Source organism: Eublepharis macularius, chromosome 12, assembly GCF_028583425.1.
Source record: "Eublepharis macularius isolate TG4126 chromosome 12, MPM_Emac_v1.0, whole genome shotgun sequence".
Taxonomy (NCBI): domain Eukaryota; kingdom Metazoa; phylum Chordata; class Lepidosauria; order Squamata; family Eublepharidae; genus Eublepharis; species Eublepharis macularius.
This window is the reverse complement of record NC_072801.1, coordinates 69231720-69257458: the sequence shown is the minus strand read 5'-3', so window position 1 is coordinate 69257458 and position 25739 is coordinate 69231720. Positions and strand designations below refer to the sequence as shown.

Sequence of the window (25739 nt, the reverse complement as noted above, 5' to 3'; positions counted from 1 at the left end):
ATGTGTTAAGAGTGAAGACATAAGATTTATGAATAAGCATCAATGGCTAAACTGGCTGCCTATTTATCTAATAGACCGATAGCCGAATTTGGGGAAAAAATGGGCCTTTTTGATTACTTAGGCAGAAATTAACTGATATAGAAGTTTGCATAACTAAAACTAACCAAGAAGAGGGAAGGAGAGGGAAGGAGAATCATGATGATGCATCTATCCTTAGGTATGATATGAATGTTTTTTATTTACTAGGTCAATATACATTTAAATGTACTCCTTCTTTAACTCTCAAAACTATTCAATGTATTATTTATTAAGGATTGCATAAGTCTCAACAAAATTTCTCATCTAGTATCTGTATAATCTTTTATTATACTTCTGATTTTAATATCTTATCTCTTTAAATAAAATCTTATTTTAAAAAAATTGCAGCCTATGGTTGATGTCTGCTACAATGTAAGCCCTACTGTGTCCCCCACTGGAAGCAGATTATCCCTCCAAAATGGTCAGATTGCTTCCTGTAGCTGGTCAGCCTCTGGTAGTGAGTCTCTAGGTGTAATTCAAAAGTATTTTTGTCCCACATTTAAAAACCTATTTTGTCCTATATCCCAGTCCAATTATTTAGAATGAGAGAAGCAAGAGTCCAAATCTTCTTCAAATGAAAAGGCACTAGAGGTTGAGTAAAGTGCAAAAGGGACCCTCATGTTTACTAAACATTCAGGGAAAGAAAAATGGAGGTATGCTTTAATTGGAAAACAGAATACTTCACAAGCATTAGTCACAATAATCTTAAAGCTTGGTTTTAGTAGTCACAGATCTTAAAAGTTTTAGTAGTCACAGATCTTAAATGTTGGTTGTTTTAGTCTTAGGTTACTTTAACAAGGTTTCTTCAGAGTTTTCACTTTACAGCATAGGTGTTCTGACTTCCATGCAGCACTTTTTCACCTTTACACCAGACCCAGGGTCCTCCTCAGAGATAGAACCCACTTCCCAGATACTGGGCCAGAATTATTCTTCTCCTGTTCTCTTTGCTGAAGGGGAGTCTCCTTACTAACTACTTCATCTGCCAATCACATCCTCCCAGCTCTATCTTCTCTGAGTAAAATTATTGCAGGTTTTAGATCATCAACTAAAACCTTTTCATCAACCTTAAGATGCCCCAATTAGGGCCAACTTTTCCCCTCTTTTCCTAACACAGAGGAATCTCAGTCTGATCTTCCCTGGTCGGATTCCAAGGTTCATATCTCTTCTAACAATACAGTCAGATCCAATGTGCTACCGTCTCACTGACCAATCATAGAAAGGGGTGAGCAGCATGTCAATCATCCTTCCTTTAGGCAGTTGTTTTAATGGTTTCCCTTCCACTCTCTTTGTGCTGTACTTAGTAAACCTTTCATTTAAAAGCCCATTCCATCACATCTGGCCATTGAGGCTCTTGCCTGGTGCAACTTGGCTTGAATGGTTTACTTACTCTGATGATTCAGGGACAAAACTGTACAGTGCAAAGAATGAAAGATCAAATTGGTGGGGCTTTATCTTTTTCAAAAGAATGAGGTCATAATTTTTCTGGTGGCCTCTGGGAAGCATGGGGGACCTATTAAAAAGGTGAGTGATTTTTTTTTTAAATTTAATTGTTGCAGAGGAGATAATGGCCTGTTCTAAGTTTTACTAGAATGGTATAAAGAGGATGAAACAGTTAAAATTCAAATGGTAAAATGGGCAGTAAATTGTAATAAAGAAAACACAATGGAGGCATGGGAGTACATATGGAGATATACACAAAATGCAGGGCAGTTTTTTTAACAATCTTTTCATAGATATTCTAAAGGAGGCTTTCCCAGTCTTTTTGATCCTGAATTTTAGGAGGGTATGGTGAACATCATCCAAAATGGCTATCACAGGAGGCAGAACCCTACCCGAAACAGAGACACAGGAGGCAGAGACAAACACAATAACTTCCTCCTTGCTGAGAGAGAGAGAGAGAGAGAGAGAGAGAGAGAGAGAAAGAAAGAAAGAAAGAAAGAAAGAAAGAAAGAAAGAAAGAAAGAAAGAAAGAAAGAAAGAAAGAAAGAAAGAAAGAAAGAAAGAAAGAAAGAAAGGCTGAATCCACATTACCTCCACGCGTCCCAGTGTTGCACTAAATGTCCGCTAAACACACGGAAGTATAGCGTCTTTCTAGCATGATTCAGAAATTGCACTTGAAAGACGCTGTACTTCCGGGTGTTTAGCGGACATTTAGTGCAACACCGGGATGCGTGGAGGTAATGTGGATTTGGCCAAAGAAAGAAAGAAAGAATCTCACCCCCATGTGAATTAAGACAAGCGTTCCCAGACTCCATGGAAAGCTGGTTTTATGGTAATGCCTAAAGGCTAGAAAAACATCCATTTCTCCGAACATCACAGGGTGACAGAGCAAGTAGCTATGCCCAGGCTTCTTTATGTCTTCTCCTTCCTGAGAAGAGATTGGCTTTCCCAGCCCTGAGTCATAGGTGAATTAAAGGCAAGCTTGATATATGAAGGCAAGCTTGATATATGAAGGCCTGTGTGATATCTCCTTAGCAAAGCAGGAACACTGGGCCTTGGCCTGGCTTGTAACACTATTTGTTCCTTAAGTATGGACTGGAGAAAAAGTATCTTCACTCTAGACTACCATGATAAACTAACTCGATTCTATCTAGATGGCCTCAATAGCATGGCTTTCGAAGTTGGTAATGAAGCTAGGACCCTTGTTCGCACTTGAGAAATGGCTAGCCACACTATCTAGATGTCCCATCATATTCTTTCTTCCCCAACCCTTGCCATTTGCTTCATACATCATACTTTGCTTCATACTTTCTTACATCATAAGAAAGATAACCTTCAGGTTTTGGGGGGAGGTCCAATATTGAACTGCAGCAAAAGTTTTAAAGCAATAGTACACATAAATAAGTTTGAAACAAACTCAAGTTTTGTGGCAATTTCTTCCCCAATGTCTGCATCAATGTATTCCCCAATCTGCTACATCAATGTATTCATGGCTGCCTCCCCAAGGAAGGGCAGAGAGGTCTTCTGCCAAGAAAACATCGACATGTTTTCTTCTTCACTGTCACACATGGTCAATATAATTATGTGTTTTGCCTACCCCATAATTATATAATTTGTCATCATTATTTCTATTTCTTTTCCAAATCCCGACGGTATTCAGGTCTCCATGATTAAAACAAAGAACTAAGACTGAGATATGCTATTAGTATAACCCTGCCATTTACAATTGGTGTAAAAAGACAAGGCTCCACCCATTTGGTCCTTGATGCTTTATAATATATCATCCAGGCTTTAATCGAATAAAGTGAGGGGACAGTCAGTTTAGGCTGTATCACCTAGGGACATACAAAAGACATTACTGGAACATTTGAACGGGGGTCTTAAAAGAAGGAAGAAATCACACAGCATGGTGGCATGTTTCATGTTGTTATTAATGCTGCTGTCTGAGGTAATGTGTCAGATTCCTTTCGATAACTGTCCTGTTGCCAAGCCTCTGCCCCTCTTTCACAAGTATTATCAGCCAGGAGACCTCATCATTGGCGGCATTATATCTCATATCTACATCTCTTCTGATGTGATAACATTCAAAGAACATCTTCACCAGGAAACAAATGATGAGCTCATGTAAGTAGCTGGATTTGGTAGCTCCTTTTTAACTACCTCTCCAGATGAAATGACCAACTATCATTTATTGATATTATCAAACAGGTCAGTACTATGGATGAGATTTAGCCTTCATTGTGGTGTAGGAATAGAACTGGGAAGGGAGTATGGTGTAGCCTCATCTCACTGGCTTTCAGAAGCTAACCAGAGTTGGTACTTTGATGGAGGACCACCAAGAAAGATTCTGCAGAGGAAGGCCAAGGCAAACCACCTGTGCTTCTCACATAGCTTGAAAACCCTTTGGTGGGCTGGCTGTACATTGGTTGTGACTTGACAGCACATATGTACATATGGTAGCGGAATACCAACATGACACCTCACTTTCAAGAACCCTGCTTTTCCCACAACAATAGCAGCAGCAATAATAGCAGCAGCACCAGTATTTGAATTTTCATTGTTCATGCAAGTGGCATTCCTTTGCTGAGGAATACCAATATTTATTTAAGAATTTCCCAATTGAAATGGAATATTGCATCTACCTTGGCTGTTGGTTGCTTCTGAGATGTCCATTGGCCACCCATTTTATTATTATGGAACATTTAGAATAAATGGGGGAGTGCGGTTGGAGAAATACTGGAATTCTGGATTTCTCCCAATTAAATGGAATCTGTTTGTAAAAATCAAGATTTTCTTGTACATCCAGAAAGTCTATTATTAAACCAGTAATCAATTTCTATTTTAATTACTGGGAAACTTTTGACAGCCATCAGTCTGGACAAATTTAACTCCCTTTCCAGTAAACAATAGAGGTTCAGAATAAATATATCTTAAATACATTGGGTATATATTATGGAATGATGAAAACCCTAGAAAATTATGTGCCTCTCCAACATTTGTAGGAATTGAGTTGCACTATATTCCTTCCATTTTTGCCTGGGTCTGGAGTGATTCTACATGAATAAATCACATTTCCTGAATAAGAAACGACTCCTTTAGGAAGCTGATATTGTACTGGTTTTATCAATGGCATAGACTGCCTGAAAACAATATTCTGTTTTAGTGCTCTTGAATGGAATGATCAAATAATATATAATAATAACATTCAGTTGTTATAGTGCCCTTCAAGACACCTTAATGCCGCACTCAGATCACTTTACAAAGTTACTGTCCTCAAAACAATCACCCTGTAAGGTAGGTGGGACTGAGAGAGCTGTGAAAGAGCTGGATCTGACCCAAGGTCACCCGGCTGGCTTCAAGGGGACGAGTGGGGAATCAAACCCAGCTCTCCAGATTAGAGTCCTGCCAGTCTTAACCACTACACCAAATTGGCTCTCATTTCATCTTGTCTTACTACACAAGACATACAATCAATGGAAAAATAGCTAGCTCTCATATCATTAGTATTATGAGCATGTTTGGGTTGAATTAGACCATCCAAATGCTGAACCTAAGAGAACCCTTGTAACAGTTGCCAATTTCTTTCTATCTGCTGAATCTATCTCAACCTGCTAGTGGAAACAATATGATCAATGAATCACTCCCTATTATTCAGTTGCTGCAGTCTTCACATAACCTCAGCCCTCCATCATTCTTTCCAAGAATTCCTTCATGGGCAGCTCCTAGGTTGCCCATGAAGGAATTCCTATATTCCTCAAATCCTGTAAATGGTGTAGGTGTATCAACCTCCTTCAGTATCAGAAGCTACATTGTGTGGGGTTATTCTCCTCATTGCTGGCGTTGCAACCGTGGTATCAAAGCCTTAGATTCATAAGTCTTCAAGGTGGGTTGGAAGAGTAAACAGGAGTTGTAACTACTGGCAAGACTACAGATTCTGCAGTCTTTAGAAACTGATTTCCCAGGATAGTTTGGAGGCTGCTACGTTCTGATCCTATTTGCCAGTATCCACATTATGATGAATTTGGCTACAGATGGGCACGAACAGGGCGGGGGGTGGGGGGAAGGAACATGATGTTCATTGTTCGTTAGCATCCATGAACAGGGTCTCACAAACAACCATGAACATGACCTGTTCATGAACATGTTCGTGGTTGGATGTTCATTGGGGCCAGCAGGCTCTCCTCCAGCCATCACCCAAGTTTGGTCAAGATCCCTACTGCACCACTCCCAGAAACCTGACCTGAGAAGACACCAGGAAAGGTACCAATAAAAAATAATAGCTTTGCCCCAGAGCCTGGCAGCAGCCCTGGAACTTGACGAACAGCAATGGCTTAACGAACAGCAATGAACAAGGCTTGCAATGACCACCTGTTCATTTAGAATGTGGTCTCACAAACAGCTTTTTCACGAACAGCAGATTGGGCTGCTCGTACTTTTTTTTGTTCGTATTGCTGTTTGTGCCCATTCTGGCTTTGGCCTTCTCCAACATTTCATGCAGACTATACTTCTCAGAAAGGAGACAGGCTGGTACATAAAACCATTTTAAGTCATCGGTCAGACATAAAACATAAAGACTCTGTGTGTGAGAAAGACTGCACACACAGCTTTTTTTGAAAGTCCTGTAGCAGATGTCACATCCCGAAACAAATCTACTGTGACGCAGAATGGCACTCTCATTGCAGAGTACTGACTCAAAACTATCAGCACATCCTAGCCTTGGCATTTGCTGTAGAAGAGATCAATGAAAATCCGCTGATGGACTTGAATGTCACCCTGGGCTTTAACATCTACAACAGTCGCTTCAGTACAACATGGACGTACCTCGCTTCATTGGAGCTTTTATCCACCCAGGGGAAACTCATCCCCAATTACAAGTGTGATGCCCAATATGTTCCAGTAGTAGTCATCGGAGGACCATCCTCTGATATCAATTTCACCACAATCCTATGTTCTTACAAGATTCCAATGGTAAGATATATGGAGAATAAATCGTTATAAGTATCTGGGCTTATCTCTTCCCTTTTAGTTGTTGCATAGCTAAAATAGGCAAAATCCAATCCTGACCAAGAATATTTGAGGTTATTTAGACTTATTACATGCAATTACTGGCTGCTGTTTCATTATCATTTGCTAATATCCAGTGACACCATCCTCCTGTCTATCCCCCACCCACCCACCAGCCCTGCAAGAGCAAGCACCATCCTCAGACCCTGCAATGCCACCTCTGTCAGTACCTCTGCTGCAGGTGCCTCTACAGAAATCCAGACCACCTTCACTGTTAGGACAGTAGCAGCAGATACCCAGGAACAACCCCGGAGAAGCATAAGTCAGCCACCCGGCTGACTTACCCTTCTCTTGCAGTTTCCCAGGAGGCTCAGCCTCAGCCAGGCCCATAGCATGAGCCAGGCAATCAGAGACCTCAAAACTGCCAGGGGAGCATTGGAGAGTCTTCAGAAGTACAAGGGATGAGGCAGGCAGAGAACAAAGCAAATATCTCACCATTGGTTGGGATTGAGAGGGTGGGAATGGGAGACCGCGGAGTCTACCTTGCCTTCCAATCAGATAGGCTGGGAGAAGGGCCACTCAGGGAGGCTGGGTTAGGATTGGGAGAAGACCCAGAGAGACAGGGCAAGGGAAATCCTTCAAAGGCAGGTTCCTGTGAGGGATGAGGTGGAATTGTAGGGAGAGACAGTTGGAGTTTGCTGACACATCCAGGGCAGGATTAGGAACAAGTTGGTGCAACCTCCTTCCCTGCCTTTCTCAGGCCAGAGAACAGCTACCTGGGGAGCTGGCAGGATGTCAGACTGTCAGGTGGGGGCACCAGTGAGACAGGAGCCTAAGTGCCCCCCCATACATGCATATACACAGAAACACACATAATTTTACTTTCTCTCTTTCTCCATCCTCAATCTCTGTTAGTCTTTCCCTTATTCTCATCCCCAACAACTGTTTGGTTTTCTTGGATATTCAATAAAGAGCGGCAGGAGTGTAATCTGGAGAACTGTTTTTGATACCCCTCTACTCCACTTGAAACTAGCCTGGTGACCTTGGGTCAGTCAAAGCTCTTCCAGAGCTCTCTCAGCCACACCTATCTCACAGGGTATCTGTTGGGGGAATAAGAATCACACTGTCAGACAATCAGTTCAAGGTGCTGGTGAGGAAGGAGCCACACAAAAAAAAATCTACATCCACTTTAATATAATGTGTGACTTAAAAGTTTGATAAGCATAATTTTAGAAAAATATATATATTCTGGGTAATATTTTTTTGGGAAAAATCATTCTTCTTCCTGCTTCTTCCCCCCCCCCCCTTTATTTTCTATAGCTAATATATGGTTACTCTTCAGTGGTTAATAATCACATTGAAGGGATGAGTTTCCAGCCAATTTTCCCAAATGAGGCCCTTCAATATAAGGCAATTCTCCACTTACTGAAATATTTCAGCTGGACATGGATTGGTATTATTTCGCTAAATGAGGAGAATGCAGAAAGGTTTGTACAGAATGTGGTCCCCATGTTTTCCCAGAGTGAAATCTGTGTTGAATTTATAGAAATATTCCCCAGAATGCGTTTTTCAAATGACTTCGATAAAGTGATGGCTGAAGGAGCTGAAACATATATTGCTGTCATGAGAAGCACAGCCACTGCAGTGGTCCTACATGGTGAATTTGAGACAATAATGGTCTTGAGAATGTTGATCCACTACTCAGAATTTGCAGATATATCAGTAAAGACAAAAATTTGGATTATGACGGCTGAGATGGATTTCACATCCGCTTCCTTTCAAAGGGCCTGGGACTTTGATTTCATGCACGGTGCAATATCTTTGGCAATTCACTCCAAGCAGCCCCAGGGATTCCAAAGATTTCTTCAGAGGAGAAACCCTGCCTCACATAAAGAAGATGGCTTCATCAGGGACTTCTGGCAACAGGCGTTTAATTGTTTATTATCCGACTCAGAGGGAGATGAGACAGTTGAGGGAGCCTGCACTGGCGAAGAGAAGCTGGAGGCTCTTCCTGTGTCTGTTTTTGAAATGAGCATGACTGGCCACAGCTATAGCATTTACAATGCTGTCTTTGCTGTAGCACATGCTTTGAAAACCATGCCGTCCTCAACATTCAACCAAAGAGCAATGATGGGGAGAGGCAGATGGAAACCTGTAGATCAAGAGCTGTATCAGGTAACTCACTTCAAAGTCAACTGACATTCTAACAAGACTTTGGTCCATGATTTTCACTTCAAAACCTCAGAGTTTTGCACAGGACTTTGCACCGGGGGCAACCTTTACCTTTTCAGAACATTATTAAAAATCTCTACCCCCCCCCCCCCCGCCCCACAAAAAAAACCCTTCGATGTGCAATGCACATCAGGAAGAAAGCTCTATAAAACCTGATGAGGAGGGCTGTGGTCAACACTAACCCCAAGAAGGGATATTCCATAGCTATTTAGACATGACAATTAGACTTGATCATTTAAAACAAATAGAAGACAATGGCCCTGCCCTTATGTAAAGGTAGAGGTAGCAAGCACTGAGTCATTAATGGCCCATGTGGAGATGTTGCATCATGTTTTCTTGGCAGACTTTTTGTAACTGGGTGGTTTGCCATGGCCTTCCCCAGTCATCTACACTTTACCCCCAGGAAACTGAGTACTCATTTTACCAATCTCGGAAGGATGGAAGGATGAGTCAACCTTGAGCCATCTACCTGAACCCAGCTTTCACCGGAGGATCGAACTCAGGTCATGAGCAGAGCTTGGACTGCAGTGCAGCCGCTTACCACTCTGTGCCACGGGGCTCTCAGCTGTGGCCCTGTTGTATGAGAGTCGGAAAATCTGTGTACAGCATACCCTGCTTTTCTTGCTGAAACTTCAAGCAGACTCATAAATATTAAAAATGTAATCAGACAGCATAGAAAATATGATTATTTATTTATTTATTTATTTATTTAATGTCATTTAAAATTTGCCTTTCTCACTAAGGGCCAAGCTACAAGTGACAAATGACACTTGAATGGCAAGTGGACTGAGTGGAGGGCAAGTGAACAGGGAGAAATACACTTGCCGTTCAAGTGTCATTTGTCACTTGTAGCTTCGCCCTTAGACTCAAGGTGGATTTCATAGTGTGAGATTAGAACAATCAGTATTAAGGACATTTCCATAAACAATGCCATAGGTTAAATAAAAACAATTTTACAAAGACATCGCATTAGAAAGGATCCAATACACAGCGGAAAAATGGATGAAACAGAACATAATCAATTCTAGGACTTACATTAGACAACATGAAGTACAGGTAGTATATAGGAGTACATATTTAAAGCAACAGATCATATGTAAGGCAACACAGTAGTGAAGTATATGGTCCCTAACTTATTAGCGAAGCATCTGAGACTTCCTCCCTACCATACCGCCCTCCTATCTGAGTAAAAAGCCTTTTTGAATGATAAGTTGTTGCATCGTTTCTGGAAAGCCAGGAGAGTGGAGGATCTCATGACCTCCTCAGGCAGGCCATTCCACAGGGTAGGGGCCACCACAGAGAAAGCCCATGTAAGGGCTGCTGCTGGTTTCACCCATGTGCAGGCTGGCACCTTCAGGAGACCCTATTCAGATGAGTGAAGCTGCCGTGGAGGAACATGGGGAAGGAGATATGCTGAACTAGGCACTGAAAAGCTTTGTGTGTAATAACCAATGTCTTGAACTGAGCATGGTAACAGTGTAGACAAAAAATTATTAAGATATGATATGATGTAAGAAGTGCAGAAAAGGGATTACAGAAGTATAAGAGAAAATTGCAAAAAAAGAAACACATACAATAAACAGTGAACTGGACTACAATCTAACGCCCTTTACAAAGTGCCCTCCTGAACGAATAAGGTTATATTACTGTCCCCATTTCCTTCATGAAAATTCCCCCCTGAGCATTTCTTTCTGCACTTTCAATGGAATGATGCAAAGTGGGGGGGGGGGGCATTTCTGACCTCATCAAGAAGCTCATTCCCCCAATGGGAGGCTGCAGTAGTGAATGATTGGGTAGAGTCAGCTGTTGTTTTTATCCATTTTAAGTGGGCTCCATTTATTTTCCTATATTTTCTGTGCATTCTAGTTGCCCTAAGGCTCTCAGATTCATTGTACGAACAAAACGGCACCTTGAGATCTCCCTTTATGTCCTTGAAACCTAATCTGTCACAATCATTGCAACAATACAGCACAAGGCCCAGCATGATGGTGTGCTTAGCTACTGATAATCGATGGCTGCATGAAGGACTACATTGGCTACAAGGCACAAGTGTGAAAAATTACCCTAAAGCATGCTTGTCTGTATCTTTTCTTGAAAATCCTTAAAATTCTCTTTTCCCCCTATTTAGCTGCACCACTTTCTCAGACGGGTCTCCTTCAACAACAGTTGTGGGGAAGAGATTGCATTCGACCCAAAGGGTCAACTACTGGCTGGGTTTGATATTATCAACTGGATCACATCTGACAACTTGTCCTTCCTTAGAATCAAAGTGGGAAAGGTAGACCCAAAGGCTCCTCCAGAAACGATATTCACCATTGACGAGGATGTCATTGTGTGGCCGAGCAGGTTTAATAAGGTAGGATCCGTGGCTATACCCAGGTATGCCAGGTTATGTTCTAAGCATTCCCATGTGGTTAATTTCTTGGAATTTGAAGGATTTCTGCATTCTGATTATCTTTTTTTTTTGTCTGTGTGATGTCCGTACAGCCCATGACTTCCAAATGGAAATTTCTCCCTGGCAGTTTTGAAACTCCATGCTCTTAAAGCATTTTTGATGTATAAAGCTGTAATGTGATATACATTAATTGCACAGAAGAACTCCTGAATAAATCTACATAAGCTTTGAGTAAAAGCCAGCAAGGCATTTTTTTTTATTCCAGTTGCAAAGTTTAGCAAGGAGAAAAGGCAAAGTACACAGCAGAAAAACTAAATAGCAGTAGCAAACAATTAACAAAGAAAGAGCAAATCTTACCAAGAAAAGCTAATCGATTTCATCAAAGGGCAGAGAAATATGGCAAATTTCCCTACATGTTGGAAGACATGTAGAAAACGCAACTTACCTTTGAGGAAGTGCCCATATTATGATGCAGACAAAAACTCCAGACATAGTCTAAACAGTCCATGCATACTAGTACCTTTGATAAAAACACTCCCATGGTGCGTTGCCAATATCAGTTCATAAAGACTATGCATGTGAGTGACTCCATGTGGCAATGGATTCATGAAGAGCCCATCAAGGGTTTTCATGGCAAGTGAGGAGCAGAGTTGGTTTGCCACTAGAAATGGGCACGATCCAATATGAATTAACGATCCAGCTGATCGTGGATCAGCGCCGGCAACGATCCCAAATAAGCAATCCACACCGATCATCTCCCGTTTCAGATCCATGGATCATGGAGGCCAAAGCAGAGGGGCGCCCCGCTGTTCCCAGCAATACAGGAATGGTGGTTGATGCCGGCAGCATCTGTGTTTTTGTTTGGCCATTTGTGTTTGGCTGTCAGAGCTGCCTATCAGGGGTTGCAGGGGTGAGATTGGAGTGCCCATGGCTACAGAACACCCCCTCCCCCCCTCCCTCCCCTGGCTATCTTCTTCCAACTGGTGACTGCTTTGCTGCTCCGTGGTTGGAAGGAAGCCCTGCTAATCAAGGAAGGCTGGGCTTCCATTCGGGTTTTCAGGGCGACAGAAGAAGGGCAAACACAGCTCAGGCATTCCCCTGGCTCCATTGCCAGAGGAATAGATTACTGGCGCCTGAGTGTCTGGCTTCCCGATCCGAGCACGATCACCCCGATCAAGCTCCGATACAGCCCCCCCCCCCCCGATCGCTGGATCATTGGCCGTGGCCAAGCACTATCCGCCAGGTCCCAGTCGCACGATCGCCATTATCGTGGGTTTTTTCAATCGCAATGCGGATCGTGCCCATCTTTTTTTGCCACCACCTTCCTCTGCAGAGAAATCCAACTCTTCCAAGGATTGCCAAGGAAAGTGTTGACCCTGCTTAGCTTCCCAGATCCAGCGATATCAGGATATACCATGCCTCTTCCCCATATTCATACTCCTCTAATATGAATTCTAAATAATAACAGATTTCCCGATTCTTTTTATTTCCAGACCCGGCCCCTTTCAGTGTGCAATAAAGGTTGTCATTCTGGTTATACTAGGATGAAGAAGGAAGGGAAACCATTTTGCTGCTATGATTGCGTTCCATGTCCAGAAGGGAAGATTTCCAACCAGAGAGGTAAAAACATTATGAAAAGTGTTTATAATATGTACTTTAGGGGTATCCAGTATGAGTTCAGAAGGCATGAAAGTAATGTTTCTAATGCAAAAAAAAATAATAACAACCATGGTTCGTGATAGGAGATCCTACCTCCTGGAACAGGTGGCTATTTTGATGCAAACATAATCCTAACAAGGTTTTTCTGTCAGATCTCGAGCAAGAAAGCCCTCATTTAGATATTTATAATATTAAAGTAGAATTTCTTCAATGGGCTAGAAATAGAGTTGCCAGGTACTGAAAAAGCACATTTTCCTTTTCAGACATGGACAAATGTTCACAGTGTCCAGAAGATCGTTATCCAAACAAGGACCGAGATTTATGCATTCCCAAATACATAACATATCTGTCCTACAATGAACCCTTGGGGATGACTTTGGTCATGATGGCTCTTTTCTTCTCTGTCATCACAGCTTTAGTACTCGGAATCTTCCTTAAGCATAGAGATACTCCTCTAATTAAAGCCAACAACCAGACACTCACCTACACTCTCCTTGTATCTCTCCTGCTTTCCTTCCTTGGTGCTTGCTTATTCATTGGCCAACCCAACAAAGTGACATGTCTTCTTCGACAAACCGTTTTTGGCATCATCTTCTCAGTGGCTGTTTCTTGCGTCTTGGCCAAAACCATCATAGTGGTTTTAGCTTTCATGGCTACCCAACCAGGATCCAGGATGAGAAACTGGGTGGGCAAACGACTGGCTGCCTCCATTGTTCTTTCTTGCTCATTTATTCAAACCTCTATTTGTGCTGTGTGGTTGACAACCTCTCCTCCCTTCCCAGATTTGGACATGCACTCCAAGATTGAAGAAAATATTCTGAAATGTAATGAAGGATCTGTTGAAATGTTTTACTCTGTCTTGGGCTACATGGGCTTTCTGGCCACTGTCAGCTTCGTTGTGGCTTTCCTAGCTCGGAAGTTACCTGACAGTTTCAATGAAGTCAAGTTCATCACCTTCAGCATGCTGTTGTTTTGCAGTGTCTGGTTATCTTTTATTCCAACTTACCTGAGCACCAAGGGGAAAGACATGGTGGCCGTGGAGGTCTTTTCAATTTTAGCCTCCAGTGGAGGGTTACTGGGATGTATTTTTTCCCCTAAATGCTACATTATTATGTTGAGACCCGAACTGAACAAGAGGGAGCAGCTAATAAGCAGGAAGAATTACAGAATCAACTCAAGTTAAATTTCATCTTAAATCAGCAAGAGAGATTCATATGCACAGAATTGTTCATCTATGTGCGTGCTATTTATTCTTAAATTTGAATTAAATCTTAAAAGTAGCCTCTTAATTTAATATCCTAACTGTTAATGTTAGAAAAGAACAGGGAGATTTTTTTCCATTACATGGTGCCAGCAGCAAATGGAAAACAGGTACCTGTTCTGATGTGTTAGAGTGAAGACATAAGATTTATGAATAAGCATCAATGGCTAAACTGGCTGCCTATTTATCTAATAGACCGATAGCTGAATTTGGGAAAAAATGGGCCTTTTTGATTACTTAGGCAGAAATTAACTGATATAGAAGCCTGCATAACTAAAACTAACTAAGAAGAGGGAAGGAGAATCATGATGATGCATCTGTGCTTAGGTATGATATGAATGTTTTTTTATTTACTAGGTCAATATAGATTCAAATGTACTCCTTTAACTCTCAAAACTATTCAATGTATTATTTATTAAGGATTGCATAAGTCTCAACAAAATTTCTCATCTAGTATCTGTATAATCTTTTATTATACTTCTTATTTTAATATCTTATCTCTTTAAATAAAATCTTATTTTAAAAAATTGCAGCCTATGGTTGATGTGTGCTACAATGTAAGCCCTACTGTGTCCCCCACTGGAAGCAGGTTATCCCTCCAAAATGGTCAGATTGCTTCCTGTAGCTGGTCAGCCTCTGGTAGTGAGTCTCTGGGTGTAATTCAAAGGTATTTTTGTCCCACATTTAAAAACCTATTTTGTCCTATATCCCAGTCCAATTATTTAGAATGAGAGAAGCAAGAGCCCAAATCTTCTTCAAATGAAAAGGCACTAGAGGTTGAGTAAAGTGCAAAAGGGACCCTCATGTTTATTAAACATTCAGGGAAAGAAAAATGGAGGTACGCTTTGATTGGAAAACAGAATACTTCACAAGCATTTGCAACAATAATCTTAAAGCTTGGTTTTAGTAGTCACAGATCTTAAAAGTGAGAAGTTGGTCGTTTTAGACTTAGGTTACTTTAACAAGGTTTCTTCAAAGATTTCACTTTACAGCTTAGGTGTTCTGACTTCCATACAGCACTTTTTCACCTTTACACCAGACCCAGGGTCCTCCTCAGAGCCAGAACCCACTTCCCAGACACTGGGCCAGAATTATTCTTCTCCTGTTCTCTTGGCTGAAGGGGAGTCTCCTTACTATCTACTTCATCTGCCAATCACATGCTCCCAGTTCTATCTTCTCTGAGTAAAATTATTGCTGGCTTTAGATCATCAACTAAAACCTTTTCATCAACCTCAAGCTGCCCCAGTTAGGGCCAACTTTTTCCCTCTTTTCCTAACACAGAGGAATCTCAGTCTGATCCTCCCTGGTCAGATTCCAAGGTTCATCTCTCTTCTAACAATACAGTCAGATCCAATGTGTTACCTTCTCATTGACCAATCATAGAAAGGGGTGAGCAGCATGTCAATCATCCTTCCTTCAGGCAGTTTTTGCAATGGTTTCCCTTCCACTCTCTGTGTGCTGTACTTAGTAAACCTTTCATTTAAAAGCCCATTCCATCACATCTGAACTTTCTCACTTCCAAAGTTTTCCAAAAGGAATAGGAGGGGAGTTGTCTTCTTCTGTGAGGACTGATGGGTAGCAAGACAAGACAATGCCACTGCCCAGGTAACAATGGGGGGGGGAAGACTCTCATGGCCATTATTCCCATTCCCCCTTCCTGCTAACAGAGTTAATAAATGACTAGTTAATCAATAACTTAAAGGCTCTCTCCCACACATGTACTTTTTGATGGGAGCATGTCATTATAATTTGGTTTCCCAGCTTGGTTCACTGTTCTGGAAGCTGCCTTAACAAAATGAAAGAGTGTTTTTTCTGGTGTATTTCTGGCTCCTTTGCCCTGTTTGGCACTCCCCATCAACCAACTCTCGTCCTTAACAATACTATGTATATGGCCCAATAAAAGGGCTTTCCTCATTGGTGATGCAGCTACAGTATATGTCTACCCTTGAGAGATGGCTAGACACACTTTGCAGCTGCCTTCTCATATTCTCACTTCTCCATCTGCAGTGGAGAACCTCTTGCTAGTATGCAAACTGCTATCAAGTCATAGCCAACATGTGGCATCACCTGCTGGGGGTTTTAAGGCAAAAGACTAACCCGTGGTTTTGCCAGCTCTCGCTCAATGAAATTCTAACCTTCGGGAGTTAAAAAGATTTAGAAAAAATGGTGCAATTTGAAATGGCAACAAACGTTTTGTAACAACTGTACAAATAAATACATTTCAAACTTATTCTCCTTTATATGGCAATTTCCCCCTGCAGTGCTTCATTACATCAAAGTATCCATTGCTGCCTCCCCAAGGAGGAACAGAGAGGACTTCTGCCAAGGAACCAGCAACACTTTTTTTTCCTCGTGTCACACAGAGTTCATGTAATTATGTGATTTCTCCACCCTTGTAATCATCAAATTTGCCATTATTACCCACTATTATCAAGTCAAGTCAAGTTAGCCTTTATTGGCATACAGCAGCAATTCAAGTTATCCACTTACGAAAGGAAAGAACAAAGTTAAAAGAATCCTGTATTACAAATACAAAAATACATTTAGAGCTTAACTCCATGATAATTACCCACTATTATTTCTATTTCTTTTCCAAGTCCCTAGGGCATTCTGGCGCCCACAACCAAAACTAAGAACCAAAATGCTGTTAATATACTTCTACCATTCACAATTGGTGTAGACAGACAAGACTCCATCATTTTGGTCTCTGATGCTTTATAATATATAATTCTTGCTTTAATTGAGAGAAGTGAGTGGTTAGTCAGTTTGGGCTGTACCACTCAAGGACATACAAAAGATATTACGGGAACATTTGAATGTTTGTCTTAAAAACAATTCACATAGCATGATGGCATATTTAATGTTGGTATTAACGCCACTACTGTCTAAGGCAGTGTGCCAGGTTCCTTTCGTTGACTGCCCTGTTGCCAAGCCTTTGCCTCTCTTTCACAAGTATTATCAGCCAGGAGACCTCATCATTGGCGGCATTATATCTCATATCTACATCTCTTCTGATGTGATGACATTCAGAAGACATCCTCATCAGGAACCAATTGATGGCCTCGTGTAAGTACTGCAGTTTGTTGGTTCTTTTAAAGCTACCTTTTCAGGTGATATTATCAATGGTCGTTTATCAGTATTATCAATAGATTTTTTGCCTTTTATGGTAGGGGAATGAGGCTGGAAAAGGAGCAAGGTATAGCCTAATCTTGTTTGTTCTCAAAAACTAAGTAGGGTTGGTACTTGGATGGGGGTGCATCAAGGAGGTTTCTGCAGAGGAAGGCAATGGCAAACAGCCTCTGCTTCTCACATGCCTTGCAAGTCCTTTGCTAGAGTGGCCTTAACTTGGTTGTGACTTGACAGCATATATATACATATATTAGTGCAATGCTCACTTTCAAGAACCATGGCTATTCCATATTAGCATTAGTAGTAGTAGTACTTGTACTACTAGTAGTACTAATGTTTGATATTTCCTTATATATGCAGGTGGATATTGCAATCCTCTTTGTTAAGGAATGCCAATATTTGTTTAAGAATTTCCCAATGGAAATGGAATCTTGCATCTACCTTGGCTGCTAGTTGCTTCTGAGACAGACATCCATTTTATTATCACGGAACATTAAGAATAAATGGGGGAGTGTGGTTGGAGGAATACTGGAGTCCAGGATTTCTCCCAGATAAATGGAATCTGAATGTTAAAACTGAGATTTTCTTGTGTGTTGAAAAAATCTAATATTGAAGCAGTAATCAATGTCTATTTTAATTATTGGGAGACTTTTGGTAGCATATAGTTTTCAGGAATTTGACTCTCTTTCCTGTAAATGATAGAAGTACCATTAAGATATCTGTAAAATATGTGAGGCATTCACTGCTTGTGGTATGATGGCAAACAGAGAAAATTATATACCTCTCCAATCTTTTTTTAGAGTTGAACTGCTCTGTATTATTTCCATTTTTTCTTACTCTGTATCTGTTCCTTATGAGTAAATAACATTTCCTAAATATGAAACCCAGTCCTTTAGGCAATTGATATTGTAGAGGCTTTACCAACAACATAGGCAGCCTGAAAACCTCCACCAATCCATTTAAGAGCTCTTGAAAGGTGTGAAGAAAACCATTTAATAACAACAACAACACCATTCAATTTATATACCATCCTTCAGGATGACTTAACTCCCACTCACAGCAGTTTACAAAGTATGTTATTATTATGCCCACCACAGCAATCACCCTATGAGGTGGATGGGGCTGAGAGAGCTCCTAGAAGCTGTGACTAACCCAAGGTCACCCATCTGGCTTCAAGTGGGGGAGTAGGGAATCAAACCTGGCTCTCCAGATTAGAGTCCCATGCTCTTAACCACTACACCAAACTGGCTCTCATCTTGTCTAACTACACAAGGCATACAGTCAATGGGAAAATAGTTGCTCCCATTTCATTAGTCTCAGGAGCATGTTTTGTTTGAATTAAACCATCCAAATTCCATTACACTGAACCTAGGACAATTATAGACTCATAGACTCATACAGTTGGAATGTACCTCCAGGTCATCTCGTCCAACCTCCTGCAGAATACAGGAAATGCAAAACTACCTCCCCCCCACACACACCCAGTAACCTCTGCCCCATGCCCAGAAGACAGCAAAACACCATCATGACTCCTAGCCAAATTAGCTTAGGGAAAAGTGCTTCCTGACCCCAAAGTGGTGACCGGCATTACCCTCAGCATGTAACAAGGGGCCTTGAGAACTAAGCACTGATGTAACCTTCCTACCATGTAACAATAATCAATTTCTCACTATCTTCTGAGTGTATCTCAATCTAGTAGTGAAAGCACTGCTGCGATCAATGAACCACTCACTGTTATTCAGTAGGCAGCAATCTTCATATAAGCTCAGCCATCCATCATTTTATCCAAGAAGTACTTCACGAGAAGCTCCTAGGCTGAAGGAATTCCTATATTCCTCAAATCCTGAAAAAGGGTTGGGTGTATCAATTGAACCCTTCTTTGGTACTGGTATACTGACTCCAGTAAATTGTATTAGTTGTCCTTGTATTAGTTGTCAGAGTCTCTCTATCTGCTGAGTCTATCTCAACTTGCTAGTAGAAACAGTCTGATCAATCTCCTTTCTGAGAGGTATAGCCTTTATTATTAAGTAGTATGCAAACTTCATCTATCTTTTACCCATCATCATTCTTTCCAAGATGTACTGAAGGGGGTCCACCCAGACTGAAGGAATTTCTATATGCCACAACCCCTGGTAATGGTTTGCATGTATCAATGGAACCCTCCTGCAGTAGCAGAGGCTACATTGTGCATGTGTTGTTGTCTTTAATATTGGTGTTACAGCACTGGTATCAGAGAATAGGTCACATAAGGCTTCCAGAAATGTGGGAAGAATAAAATGGAGTTGTAACTTTTTGAAAGATTACAGTTTCTGCAGAGGCAACCAGTCTTCAGAAACTGATTTCCCACGATATTTTAGAGGCTATTATGGTCTAAGCCTACTTCCCAGTATCCACTTTTTTAAAAAAGATGTTATTGAATGGGTTAACATGCAGCACAATACATACTCATTTACCCCTATTGTTAAAGTATATGCCCCCCATCCCTTCCCCCTCCCCCTTTTCACTTTTTGACTTCCAACAGCACTAAAACCCCTTAATTTCTTATCGTTATCTCTAATTACTCTATAGTCCCTATTTATCAAAGGCAAAGTCCATGTTCGTTCTCATAGCTCAGATCACTTAGTAACTATCTAAAGTCCACAGTTGTCCTCTCACATCCCATTTATTTTCCACATAGTCCTTAAGTTTCTTCCAATCTGTTAAAAATTCATTTGGATTCTGCTCTCTCAATTTCCTTGTCAATTTGTCCATTTCCGCCATGTACAACAGCTTTTGAATCCATTCCTCAACTTCTGGCATGTCTTCTTGTTTCCAGTATTGTGCATACAAAATTCTTGCTGCAATAGTCATATAATATAACAGAGTTCTGCCCCTCATGTTAACTTCTTGCATATTCAACCCTAACAACGACATTTCCAGGCTTTTCAACAAATTACACTTCATAATTAACAGCATTTCTCCATAAATCTTAGACCAAAATATTTTGGCCTTTTCACATGTCCACCACATATGACAAGACAAGACAGAACCTTTATTGCCATAACCATAACAGTGTCAAAAACAAGTGGAGCCTGTTAATTGTTAAACATTCTAAACACACTTCTCCTCTGGTATACACGGTAAAGGAAGTTTGCCACCATTTCAGTGACTTCAACCTTGGTTGAGGCTAAAAGACTCAGTATCTTACTCTCTCACCACATATGATAAAAAGAGCCCTCATGTTTTTTACATTTCCAGCATTTATTTGACATTTCACTGTTTGCATTTGCTAATTTTTTTGGATACCTTCTATAAATCATCTTATAGCCATTCTCTTTCAGATTGTTACATGTGGATATCTTCAAAGTATTCCTCCATAAAAATCCCCAGCTTTCCATCGTAACTTCTTTATTAAAGTTTATTGCCCATTTCACCAGCTGAGTTTTAACAACCTCATCTTGTGTATACCATGTCAGCAAAATTTTATACATTTTAGAAATCATTTTCACATCTTCACCAAACAAAATCTCTTCTATTTCTGTATTTTTCATTCCTACATTTCTTTTATCAGTTTCAAATACATCTTTAATTTGCCTATATTGTAACCAACCATACTCAAATGGTAACTCATCTTTACCTTTTATCTTGAGGGTATCCTTCTCTCCACCCAATAACTCCTTCTGGGTTAACAAATCTTCCCCTCTATAATACATATTTGGGTTCACCACTTACGGCGGTACAATCCACATAGGTTTTTTTTCACCCAAAAACTTCTTATATTTTTGCCAAATGATAAAGATATTCTTTCTCACAAAGTGATGCTGAAACATACCGTCCATTTTATATTTCTCATACCATAAATACGCATGCCAACCAAACAGGTTGTTAAACCCTTCCAAAGCTAATAATGTAAGATTAGATAATTTGACCCATTCTTTCAGCCAGACCAAACAAACTGCTTCATAATACAGTCTCAAATTTGGTCATTGCAAGCCTCCCCTTTCTTTTGCATCACACAGTACCTTCATCTTAATTCTCGATTTTCTCCCAGCCCAAATAAAATCTGAAATCCTTCTTTACCATTTATCAAAATGCTTCATTTCCTTAACAATGGGAATCATTTGTAACAGAAACATCATTCTCGGTAATACATTTATTTTAACAACTGAGATACGTCCCAACAGTGACAGATTCAATTTGTTCTATCTCAACAGGTCTCTCTCTATCTGTGACCACAGTTTTTCATAATTATTTTTAAATAAATCTATATTCTTAGCTGATACTTCTATCCCTAGGTATTTCATTTTCTGAACCACTTCACACTTTGAAACATTCATTAATTGTCCTTGTTTCTTTTTTGTCATGTTTTTGCAGAGCAGTTTCAACTTTGATCTATTCATAGTAAATCCTGCCAGATCTCCAAACTCTTTAACTTATCTAACAATATTGGTAATGTCTGGATTGGATCCTCTACTTTAAACATTACATCGTCTGCAAACACTCTGAACTTATAAGAAAACCCTTTGAGTTTTATACCCTTAATATTGTCATCATCTCTTATTTGTCTCAAAAGTATTTCCAACACCATAACAAACAATAACGGTGAAAGTGGACATCCTTGTCTTGTACCTTTTCTTACCTCAAATTTTTCTGTCAAATCACCATTTACCACTAATGACGCATTTTATTCAAAATATATAGCTTTCACTGCATTAATAAAATCTTGCCCCATATCCATCTTTTCCATCGTCACAAACATAAAATCCCAATTTAAATTGTCAAAGGCTTTCTCAGCATCAGCAAAAACAGGCCTACTTCTTTTTCTGGATGCTTATCATAATATTCAATGGTGTCCAACACAACTCTCAAATTATCCCTAATTTGTCTGTTCGGTAAAAATCTGGCCTGCTTCTCCCCCACAAATTCCATTAAAAATCTCTTCAGCCTTTCTGCTATTATTCTTGCAAAAATTTTATAATCATTGTTCAATAAGGATATTGGCCTGTAATTGTTAACATTTAATAAATCTTGTGACTCTTTTGGAATCAGTGAAATATTTGCTTCATTCCAAGTCTTTGGGAGATTTTTCTTCTTGATAATTTCATTCCATCAACTTTTGTAGAGGCTGCACCAAGGTTTTTTTCATTACTTTATAAAATTTTGCTGAAATTCCATCCGGACCAGGTGCGTTCCCTATTTTAGTTGATTCTATAGCATCTAACATTTCTCCTTCTGTTACTGGAACATTCAAAATCTCTCTCATTGTCCTTGAAATCTTTGGTAATTTGGCTCTTTCCAATCATGCTTCTATTTTGTCTAGGTCTGTTGTTTTCTTTTGGAATAATTTAGCATAATATTTATAAAAAGCTCTTTTTATCCCTTGATGGTCCATTATTTCTGTTCCTTCTTTTATTATCTTCCCTATAACTCTTTTTCCCTTTTCTTTTTCAACTGTCAGGCTAGATATTTCCCTGGCTTGTTGGCCCCCTCAAAGGATTTTTGCTGCAGAGATTTTAAGTTCCATTCTAACTCTTTGTTTGCAAAAGCTCTTAATTGTTCTTGTAATATCTTTATTTCCTGAATTATTGATTTCTTCCCCGATCTTTTCTGTAAATCTTTCTCTTTTTTAGAAATTTTCTCTTGTATCTCCTGAAGTTGCTTTGCTTTGCTTTGCTTTTCCCTGTTGTTCAATGTAATCAAGATCCCTCTCATCACAGCTTTATAAGCGTCCCACACCGTATGTGTTGGGACTTCCTGACCAGCATTCAGTTGAAAAAAGTCTTTTGTCTCTTTTTGAACTGTTTCAATATTCTCTTGTCTCTGTAAAAGATCTTCATTTAATCTCCACCTGAATTTCCTAACTCCTGTCATAATTGCCCACATCATTGGGTTATGATCCGCCCTCACCCCTGGCATTATTTCTATTTTTTTTGGTAAGCAAATTTAAGTCCTTTGTTGCCCAAATCATATCAATTCTTGAAAACGACTGGTGTCTTGTCAAATAAAATGTGAAGTCTTTTATTTTAGGATTCCATTTTCTCTAAGTATCTTCTAGGATTTCCTGTCCAACCAATTCCAAAAAAGATTTTGGTAACTTCCCAGCCTTTTTGTTCTGTAGTTTGGATTTCCTGTCTAACTGCAAATTAACCACCCCATTAAAGTCCCCAGTCATTATAATTTGCTCATACGAATACTGATCCATTTTCTGATTTCGTTCCTTATAAAAATCTTCTTTGGCTCCATTTGGTACATATATACCTAAGTCCAGGGTCTTCTTGAAATTCACAGTAGTCTTTACTGCCAGATATCTTCCCTCATTATCCTTAAAAATTAATTTAGGGTCCAATTCCTGTTTTATATAAATCACAATCCCTCTTTTCTTCTGTTTAGCAGATGCCCAGAATTCTTGTCCTAATTGTCCATTTTTTAAATACTTACAATCTTGCTCTTTAATGTGGGTTTTTTGTAAACATATTATATTACAATTTTGCTTCTTAACCCAATGAAAAATCATTTTGCGTTTTTGGGGTGAATTCAAACCATTAACATTCCAAGATATTAATTTTTACTCCGTATTCTTACTTTTTAAGCACTCCTGGAAAGTCTTTTTCGGTATCCACCAAAAACACCGTCATCTCAAGAAAACTGAGAGACCTTGATCCAGGACAGTTTAACACAGATTGGGAGAAGCTGAAACAATATTTGGTGAAAAAATGGGAGGTGGGAGGAGAACTGTGGCAGTTTGAAAATTACTGAAATGCAGTAAAAGTAGAGGGAGGTGACTTTACCGGGGGAGGAGAGTTAAATGAAAATTTCTAAGCAATTATTTTATTTGACTAGTATATATAGTATCAATTTATAGAAGTGCTACCATTTTATTACTATAAGAACCATAAGGACAGAAATTAATTAATCTCTTTGCTGGTAGATAATTGTACAATGGAGAAGTAATATACATTAGCATACAGAATGTGGGTCTAATTGATAGACTTATGCCAAATGCGTATATGAATTGTTTATTCTTGTCAGACAGTTTTATAATGGAGAAATTAGACAATTAAAATAGATAAGATATGTAAAAGGAAGCAAAGAGTAATACATAGAGTATAGGTCAAATTGACTGATTTATAATGAATGTATGCAATGTTTATAGAAGTACCTGAAGTTATGTATATAGAGGGACAAATTGTTTGCCCCATATTGAAGAGATTAGAAAGAGGAAGATAAGTTACAGGTTATCGAAAAGGTTATGGTTATTGAAGAAGATATATTATGAGTGTATTATCTTATTGATAAATTAAATGGGAAGGGAATGGTGATAGCACTATGTTATTGCAGATAAGCTTAGAAGAGTTTGAAAGTATAAATAAAATAAGTTCGAAATGAGTAGGGGGAGAATAGACAAGGGGTTGGAAAACTGTTGGAAGTCAACAAAAGGGGGGAAAGGGAGGGGGTTAGAATTAGAATTGGAATATTTATGGGAATGTGATTGTAATAGATATTAAATGTTTCTAATCCAATAAAAAAAATTATAAAAAAAAAAACACCGTCATCTCATGCTTTGACTTAATGGTCACTCTTGTAGAATTAAACATAAAACTCAAGCCTTCAGGTATTTCCCACCTATACCAGATGTTTTTTCTCAATTTCCCAGTTAGCTCTAGGTATTTTTTGCGCTCTTGCAAAATTTTCTTTGGTAACTCCTTCATGATTCTGACCCTTCCAATTCCAGTGGGTTTTGAAAATGTCTTCTCAAAATTTCTTCCTTCATTCTTTTGGTTGTAAATTGTACAATTATATCTCTGGGTAAATTCTTCTGCTGTGCATAGCTGGAATTTATTCTATAGGCCAAATCCATATTGGCTGTTTTTCCAAGTAATCTGATAGTATTTCAATCATTTGCTCCTGTGTATTTTGAGTCAAGGACTCCAGCACGCCTCAAAATCTTAATTGCTTTTCCATAATTCTGCATTCCATCACCGCCATCCGCTCCTTTAATGCTTGATTTTCTGTTTTTAAACCAGAGGTCGTCTGCTCCACCTCCATCACCGTTTGATTCATCGTTTGAAGCTCTGTTTTAACTCTCCTATACTCTTAGCCAATTCTGAGACCTCTGCTTTTTTTTTTTAATAAAATTTTATTGGTGAGTGGAAAAACAAAAGAAAATTTTCCAAATTTAACACATATAATCCCATTTTTTCCCCTTACTCTGTCCCCCACCCTTTTCCTCCCCCCTCCCTATTGACTTCCAACAGCTTTCCAACCCTTAACCCTTCTTATTACTTAAATCTATTTCATTTATATTTTCTACCAACTTTGAATCATAATATCTCTTACTCTAAGCACATTCTTATTCTTTTACATAAACTCTATCAAACATACTATCAATATAGTATATCTCATATCAATATAACATAACAATATAGTATAATATATAGCAGGGATCGCACGATCTCTTACTTTAAACTTATTCTATTTCTTTTCTTTTAGGCATATACTCCATCAAATACACTATCATATATTATATAGTAATATATATATATTGTATGCTATGCCACCAAT

At 39.5% G+C, this 25739-nt stretch overlaps 2 protein-coding genes across 2 annotated transcripts in view; both read left to right on the top strand.

Moving 5' to 3' along the window:
* The first annotated feature begins 3469 nt into the window (after window positions 1-3469).
* Window positions 3470-13991, top strand: LOC129339685 (vomeronasal type-2 receptor 26-like). Its single transcript, XM_054994264.1, has 5 exons — window positions 3470-3642; window positions 6201-6486; window positions 7843-8697; window positions 12643-12769; window positions 13072-13991. The coding sequence occupies exons 1-5, from the start codon at window positions 3470-3472 to the stop codon at window positions 13989-13991; spliced, it is 2361 nt and encodes a 786-aa protein (XP_054850239.1).
* Window positions 13992-16917: 2926 nt separating this feature from the next.
* Window positions 16918-25739, top strand: part of LOC129339684 (vomeronasal type-2 receptor 26-like) — a 30011-nt gene continuing 21189 nt past the window's right edge. The window contains exon 1 of the mRNA XM_054994263.1: window positions 16918-17135. Within this exon, the coding sequence (XP_054850238.1) occupies window positions 16918-17135 (218 nt within the window). The remainder of the gene's footprint in view (window positions 17136-25739) is intronic.

Coding starts and splice junctions, on each gene's coding strand:
- LOC129339685 (XM_054994264.1), top strand. CDS start 3,470: ATGTGTCAGATTCCTTTCGATAACTGTCCTGTTGCCAAGCCTCTGCCC. Junction 8,698..12,642: donor TAGATCAAGAGCTGTATCAG/GTAACTCACTTC, acceptor TTTTATTTCCAG/ACCCGGCCCCTTTCAGTGTG. Junction 12,770..13,071: donor GAAGATTTCCAACCAGAGAG/GTAAAAACATTA, acceptor TTTCCTTTTCAG/ACATGGACAAATGTTCACAG.